Raw genomic sequence first — 8672 nt, 5'->3', positions numbered from 1 at the left:
TGAAGAGAAAGACCATACCATTTGCTTCTCTGTTGTATATTGTCACAGGACAATGCAGTTTTGAGTATCCCTCAATAAATACACATTGATCAGATTACCATTCATGGAGGTCTAGTACAGAGCAATATACTTAGTTAGTAATTTCCCATTCCTAAAATAAGTTCAAGAGAGAAAAATTTGAGTAAAGCATTATAAACATAAATATTCTTAATAAATACTAATAAACAATAAAAATCAGTAGAGTACCTCAAGTACTTATGAGAAAAGAACTTTAATTCAAAGCTGGATGTAATAAGAGCTTCTGTTTCACAAATTATTTTGTCACTTGGCAATACAATTCTCAACATTTTGGCAATCTGAAGTGAGACTGTATTGACAACTAATTATTTTACATTCAATAGTGGACATAGTGATAAGTTTTAAATAGCTGACACATTGTCATAGTAGCAAGATTTTTTAAAAAAATAGTTCATTTGCTGAAATTGATTCCCCAAAATCTCTTCTTGATTAAAAATGTTAATTTAGAATGTGATTTCTGATGAAAAATAAAAAATCAGAAGAGTGAAAGAAAAAAACCACATTACCTGCATTGTATGCATGTGTGGGGGGGTATATCTGTGTGAAGGCATAAAATTCTAATCCATATTCTTGAGAAAGGTTATTCTGAACAAGGCATATTTCCATAAATATGCAAAGAAACTTTTAGAATGTGTGTCATTAAACAGACTAGCAAAATTAAGATATAATTTTAGAAACCAGTTCATATGAATTTTAGGAACTAGTATTATTTTGAAAAATTTTAATGTTTATTGTGGATTCACTTCAATTATGAACAACTGATAGATAATCTATGTAATTACTTTCTTAGAAGGTGGAACTTTAAACAACATGGTAACCAGGTGGTAGAGAAAGGAAATGAACTTCCAAATCTATTGATCAAGATTCTTGCAAACCGTTTTGAGTTGAATAGGAAGGAGTTGGAAATGAGTAACTAAGAAAATGTTTGTATATTTCAGAGGTTTACCCTTTGCAGTCTGTTAGTTACAATAGTACATCCAGTAAAGAGCTATTTCTTATTTTGCACCTCTTTCTAGAAAACAAAATTTGAGTAGATTTAGGTTCCATAGTCAAAGAGGAAAAATATGTTTTAGCCTTCAGTAATTCCTCAATACCATATTTCTTCTTCTTTGAATTTATTCTACTGTTGTTTTTAATCCTCAAGTTTTTCGTGAACAATATATTCTTTTCAAAAAATGAAGCCAAAGCAACACATGAAACACAGACTATAATTGCATAGCACCAGAATACAATTGTTTCCTAGTTGATGAGTGGACTGTGTTTACTTCTTATAATTCATCACCATCATCTGAGCTAAAACAGCTTCTCCTACTGCTCTCTTTGGAAACTGCAGAGGAAGTGGCAGATAGCAGAGGATCTGTTCCTAAATGAGATATTGTATCATCCAGTAGCATATCATCCAATCTTTGTTCCTCTTTCAAAGCAGCACTGAATGATAAATCTGTGAAGTGTGACAAAGGATCAGAGAAAGCCATAGCTTGATCACAGAGTTCGGGGCTTGTTCCCTGAGACAGAGTCAGTTGTTGACAATAGTCTACTGAATTCTGTTCAAGATGGGTCTGTTCTTTGGTGACATGAGCACCTAAATCAACTCGGTCCAGTGAAACCAGGGTTGGCAGACCATGAACACGAGCCTGTATTTCTAGTTCCTGCAATTTCAAACAAGAATAATTAAATAATGATTTTGAAAGGGGACTTAACACTAGAGAGTAAATCAGAAATAAAAACAAAATATTTTCAAGTATTTGAAATGAAAAGTAATACAAATTATAAATATTCTTGCAAATAAGAGAATCTGATGTTTCTATTGCCTAAAAAATAATATTTAGAAAAATATGAAAAAAAAGTAAAGTCCATATCCTTGTCCTTTAAAGGAATACACTACGGTCCCATAGTGACTCAGACTCTAATACACTTATTCGGAGAGAATAAAAAATCTTCCATTTACTCTTCCAGATTAATTTCTCACTATATTACCATTTCATGGAAACAAAGTAAGTGGTTTACTTGGCCATAAGCATACTCATGTAAAAAAGACTTATTATGAAAGCCCATATTTTAATATTTTTGTCACATGAACAGATGAGGAGTGACTTAATATAAACTTGCACAATATGCCTTGAGGCAATGAAATCCATAGCAATGTTACTAAAGAAATAAAAGGGGTAAAGGAGAGTTTAGTGTCCAATATTATCTAAAGAAACAAATGTTCTACTTTATTAGTTTTTGTCTGAAATATTATCGTGTGTGTTTATAAAATTGATTCAATGTTTTGCATTTTGCTATTAGTTGTCATTCATTATGTATTTTTTAAGTCATCTTGATCCTAGATTTCCAATGAAAACTTAATTGAAGCAACCCAATTCATAAATGCCTAAAAGGCAACAAATTTATCATTCAGAAGGAAAAATAATTGTTAACAAGAAAAAATAAGTGAGACTAATGAATAAAACTGATGACAGGTAAATCATATTTAAGCTACGTGGTTTGCAGCAACATTCTTATAAAAACCTGAATCCGGAGTAGAAGCCGCCTGTTAGCCTGCTCTAATTTCTTCTGTCTGTGTTCTAATTCTCGAGCTCTCTGTTGTTCTTTTTGTAGCCACTTGATGTACTCCACTGATGCTTTTAGAATGGTTCCTTTGTTCCAGCGCATATCACTGTAGAAGGGAGAGATAACCTTTTTCACAATTGTGCATGTCAGCAGAATTCATAAGAACTTACAAAATCCTTTACATTAATATGAAATAATGATTTACATGACTATTATTCACTGTTAGATATTATTGCTTCTGAATAGAAATTTTAATAGAATAGTTAAGGAGCCCTTATATAGTAAAATTAATCCCAGAATGAAAATAAGTGTCAAAAAAAGTAATAAAGTGACTTTTTGTGGGGAGAGCTAAATACAATATCATGATTCTACCATTACAGTTTTTATATTTTTAGTGAAAATTGCTTTTATTATTAACTCCAAGATTAAAATCTATGTGCTGTATTTCTGCATTAATGAACTGGAAAATGTACATTAATGAAGACTTAAGCCTAAATTTTTAAAGATCATTTCAAATGTACCAATCTTTTAACCTACTCTCTAATAGGGTTGCTTTTATGCTTCTAAGAAAAAAAAATAAGGTCCCTCTTGAATGTTGATCCCGAGTCATTGTGAAACAAAACCAAATTTGGCAATATTATTTTATGCAACAGAGCAAAACTTTCTAGAATTATTAAGCAAATATTTCTGTACAGAAAGTATCAATACTTTTTTTTAAAAAGCTAGATACCTATTTTTAAATAAATTGAATATAAGTAAATACAATTAAACTATATCAGATAGCCTTTCAGGCTATAGTATATAAAAATATTAAAACTTATTTTTGATATAGGAGAATGATAATCTGTAATTACAGAATAGACTACTGATTTTAATACCTGAAAACACATCAATAAATTTAACACTTTATGAGAGTTAATAATATTTTAGGAGAATGAAGCCAAATTATTTGCTAAAAGTTAACCCAAGCTATTAGAAAACCTAGAAGAATTTTCCATTTATAGTCATGAGGTGTTTCAAATACAGCAGAAAGTAAGAATGTAGGACAAATTTAAAAGGATTGCACTGCATCTATTTTTTAGTTTACATGATCTTAGTAAAATATATTGAACTTAATATATACAGCATCTGGCAGAAATAATGCCTGCTTGAATGTGGTTGGTTGGTACAGTAATAATATGGGTCTAATAATTTATACTTTTAATTTGAATATTTCACCTAAAATGCCATATGGGTTTCTTGAGTGTGATATGGTTATGTTACAGAATTACATGCTTATGATATTGTAGTAAAATATTTTGTGATAAAAAGGGACATTATTTATGCCAGACCCTGTATATATTTATTAAATGATCAGAAGTGGAAACATATTTTAAGAAACAAATCTGCTTTGCATATGCCTCATTAGAAGTTCATGTTAAATGACAATTTCCTTAACTTTAACAAACTAAGTGTAGCTGCATTTTTCCACCAGCAATTGAAAATGTTTATTAGAGACTGGATAAGCCTTCTTCTACTGAAATACACCAAACTATTCAGTGTCCCTTATAACTCTAAAAAGGCTTTGTCAATTGTCTAAGGCTAAAATAGCTTTTCATTCCATTTATCTCACAGTGACTTATCTGATGGTAAGAAGGCTAGGAAAAAAAGAGGGTACTTTGTCACTAAATCAAGAAAGTACTTGTATTTGAAAAGCATAGTGAACTTCTGAATTAAAACTCTAACCAGTAGGGAGCCTTTCGGCCCTAATTTTGTTTCATTTCTTCTCATGAGAAGAAAAAGTTGGCCAGTAAGACTAAAATGAAAAAATATAACCCTAGCTAACTTCCAAGTTTAAAGCACTCTTTACTTATATCTAAAAATAAATCCTCAATATGGTAGTAGAAACCACACAAGGAGTCTTCCTTCAGTTCCTACATGATATAATTTAAAATTTTATTAAGTGATCACTCTATTTTAAAGCCACTTTAATATATAGTTTCACATGCTCAAACTTTCATCAACTGGTTTTCTCAGAATTAGGACTATATGCCTGAAAACACCAATAAGAAATTCAACAGAGGCTTAGTCAAGTCAAATAAGGTAATATACAGCAGCCGAGGACCTATTCTAGCCCAGGACTGGGCATGCCAAGAGAAGCCATGCACAGAGCTCTCCAAGGAGAGAAATTCAATAGCTTCTCAAGTCCCCTTTGCTCTGCATACAAGCTGATAGGAGTCCTTCTGTGGCAGGTGAAGGAGTGAAGAGGGCACCAAGAAGGTGGTGAACTCATTAATGGAAATTCTGTATTGTACTGTGGGGAGCTAAGGATACTAACTTCCAGTGGAGCTGAACCACAAGAATCAACAAGACTATGTGTGTGATATAATAAAGAAAGAGTCCTTTTACTTGAATTCTTGTACATGAAATAAATAAAAGTGGAAAGAATGATTTGTGTTTTTCCTAGTTTTAAAATATGGCTTGTATATTTTCAAATTTTTCAATAAAATAAAGCAAAAATAAAGGTCACTTAAAATCTAAAAAAAATAAGATAAAAAATATATAAAGTTCCTTCTTAATGTATTTTAAGTTTTCTAAACTCATTAAGGAGATGTAAGCCTTTCCCCCAAGACAATTTCAAGCAGCTAGGCATTCAAAACACTATATACAACAGTAACACCAACACATGTACAGCAATGTCCAACAAATTAATGTTTATACTAACTTTCCATTTTTTACAAAATATTTTTCTTTGAAGAACTTAAAAATTTTTAGGAGATTTAATGCATTTAGATTTAAAGCAAGTAATAAAAATGCATACATTGTAGTAGAAGTGTGGCCATGCTTAAAATTATTTAAAATGCAGTCTGTTGCCATTTTAGGAGTTCACATCCACTAAAAAGCATTAAAACAAAACAAAAAAAGAAGACACCATGGCAGGTTTAATTTCTTTGCTTAGATTAATATTTAAAAAGTATTGTTAGATCTCTTGTACCACTTCAACCATCATTCATACATAAAAGCAGGTTAAAATTATAACTATAGAAAAATACTAAAAAAACTATAATTTGTTTTATAATTTAAAAAGTTGAAAAACAAGAGCAATTTTATAGCATCAGTATAATAACTTATGCTGATAGTATTTTATAGTTCTACTAATACAATTTTTATAAATATGATTCATAAAAACCACATATAAATTAGACCTCAACCACTTATCTGTAGAAGCACTTCATTTTTGTGTTTATTAAGGTTTTTTGGTGTTATTATTTACCAATGGTCAGGAGATTGTCATCCCCTCATAGTTGGTTTTTTTAATCTAATTTTCTCAACCTATATATTTTAAGTACAGATTTTCACTATATTATTTCCTCTTCTGACCTTACTATTTTGACCTAGCAAAGAAATAGTAATTTCTGAAGTTTTTTGACACATAAAAATGACCACTTCATAGAACTAAATATGTCCTTCATTTCCTAAACCAAGCAATAAGTTTATTCTAATCATGAACTGGAAAGTTCCTCAGAGTTCAATTGCTTCACAGTTCCTGCTATTTGCCCAAGAGCACGTGATGTTTAGAAGATGAACAACAGATCTCTTCACTCAATTAGTAATCTTTCTGCAAATCTCTGGCTTTTCTACTTTTTCAAAAGTATCTGCCATACAAATATACTTTCCATTGTAATTGAGTGCATAAAATTGCAACAAATATTTTACAAGTTATTACTATCCTCTTTATGTGCAATATGTAATATTTTTGATGTTTGCAAAGCTATTTTTCTTCTTTGTTTAAAAATTCACAATCTGTCCCTTTTCATTGATTTCATGATCTATTAATAAGTTATGGTAAACAATTTGAAAAATTCCATTCTATATTACTTAATGATCTGATATATATCCTTCTTTTAAAAAAAGAAAAACTGATCTTATGTATTTTAATGGTTACAGTCATTTATTCAACAAATTACTCTGATTTTTTTACCCACTTTTGGTTAACTTCATCACTGCCATAACATGGTAAATTTTCAATGTGAAACTTAGATTTCTGGTCAAGATGGTAGCAATATGGTACTCACACCTTCCCACAACCACAATTAAACTACAGAACAACTAAACTACAGAACAAAATTACAACTAAACTACAGAACAACTATCATCATAAACCACCTGAAATCTAAAGAAAGTCCTACAACTAAAGAATTAAAGAAGCCACATTGAGATGACAGGAGGAACAGAGATGAAAAACAGGTGAACCCACGCTCATGTGTAGCAGATAAAAATCAGGAGAGGATCTCAGCTGCAGAGGTGCCCCTGAGGAATGAAGGGTCCTAGCTCCACACCAGGCTCCCAAGCCCCGGATTTTAGTCCTGGAGAAAAAAAGTTCCCATAACTTCTGGCTGTAAAAAAACAAAACAAAAAACAAAAAAACAAAAAAAACACACACACAAAAAAAACACAGCAGAAATTGAGGTCAAGTAAGATGGAGTGCCCTCGGAGTCCTAGGCGTTCTTCCTAAAGGGCCTAAAAACACTTATTTGGATTCAGTCCCTATAAGCTCTAGTGATGGGGCAGTGATTTGAAAGGCACCAAGAACATATGAGGCAGAACTGAACTGTCTGGAATCAAGGCTAGAGTTCCTACTGCCAGGCAAAAGTGCCAGCAGAGGCATTGTACCTTTGATGAGACATGTCCCTACAGAGCCAGCAGTTGGTGCCCTATAGGAGTTTCCATCAACTTGGCTCACACTATTCACCCAACCCTGGTGATTCCCTAAGACCACGCACCACCAAAATTTCAGGCCCACCTAAGCTTTTTCTAGTGGCTTTTCCATATCAGTGGCCCATCTTGCCTCACACTTAAGGTTTACCTAAAATCTCTCAAACAAGCAGCATCTGGCCTCATTGTTCCATACCTCTCCATAAGTGGCTTAGCCTTTCCTTGGAACTTCCAAGCCAAGCACAGGTAGCAGTCATTTTATGATCACTTTGTATTTCAAGCTGGATGGACACTGGGCAGAATACAGGTAGCTGCTGACTTGGGTCTACACTCCCTGCCAGGCCCCAGAGCCAGCACACCCAGTGGATAACTTCAGACCTTGTCGAAGCACCATGCAACAACTTCCACAAACAACACACTCAGAGGCAGACTTAGTGAAGTAAGTCCTGCTCCATGGAGGGGCACCCTATACAACTGATCCTCCACTGTAGTTGGTGGTCACAGCCATTCCATGCAGTCAGCCTATTGGCCTGGCAATAAATCACTCTTATTGATGTGCCAACAGCAAGAAAGTTTCAATTACAATAGTAAAGTGTATACAGCCCACATAAGGAGGTTGTGCTACTATACCTACAGGGCACCTACTACCTTAGGACACTCTATCAAGCCTAAGAGATGTAGTAGCTCTACCTACTGCATAGAAATAGCCCTGGCTGATGTAGCTCAGTGGATTGAGCTCAGTGGAGCAAAGGCCTGCAAACCAAAGCATGCTGGTTTGATTCCCAAACAGAGCACATGTCTGGGTTGCAGGCCAGGTCCCCAGTGGGGGTACACAAGAGGCAAAAAAAACACTGATGTTTGTCTCCCTCTCTTTCTCTTTCCCTTCCCCTCTCTCTAAAAATAAATAAATAAAATATTTTTTAATAAAAAAAAACACAAGGAGGCTCTTAAAGTGAGGAGACAAATAAACATGTCCCAAGTGAAAGAACATACAACCCCAAAAAAGAACCAAACAAAATGGAGACAAGCAATCTATAGATGTAGCGTTCAAAACATTAATTACAAGAATGCTCAATGAACTGAGAAGAAAAATTGTTGAACTCAAAGAAAACTTCAACAACATAAAAAAAGACATAAAAACCACAAAAAAGAATCAGTCAGAAATTAAAGATACATTAACTGAAATGAAAAATAATTTAGAGTATAAACAGTAGGGTAAATTAAGCTGAGAATCAAATCAGTGATTTGGAATATAAGAAAACAAAACTACCCACTCAGAATAGCAAAAAGAAAAAAGAATCTAAGAAAATGAGGGTAGTGTAAAGAGCCTCTTGGACAACTTCATT

General features: G+C 33.0%; 1 protein-coding gene across 2 annotated transcripts in view; it reads right to left on the bottom strand.

Moving 5' to 3' along the window:
* Positions 1–252: 252 nt before the first annotated feature.
* The window catches only part of TFEC (transcription factor EC), a 140562-nt gene continuing 132142 nt past the window's right edge, over positions 253–8672 (bottom strand). For both annotated transcript variants that reach the window (XM_053662934.1, XM_037136209.2), the window contains exons 7-8: positions 2590–2737; positions 253–1727 (exon numbers count right to left, since the gene is read on the bottom strand). In XM_053662934.1, the coding sequence (XP_053518909.1) occupies positions 1347–1727; positions 2590–2737 (529 nt within the window). In that variant the 3' untranslated portion in view covers positions 253–1346. The remainder of the gene's footprint in view (positions 1728–2589; positions 2738–8672) is intronic.

The sequence above is a fragment of the Artibeus jamaicensis genome, unplaced genomic scaffold (assembly GCF_021234435.1).
Source record: "Artibeus jamaicensis isolate MK-2021 breed Jamaican fruit bat unplaced genomic scaffold, CSHL_Jam_final contig_311, whole genome shotgun sequence".
Lineage (NCBI taxonomy): Eukaryota > Metazoa > Chordata > Mammalia > Chiroptera > Phyllostomidae > Artibeus > Artibeus jamaicensis.
This window is presented reverse-complemented; position numbering and strand designations above follow the sequence as displayed.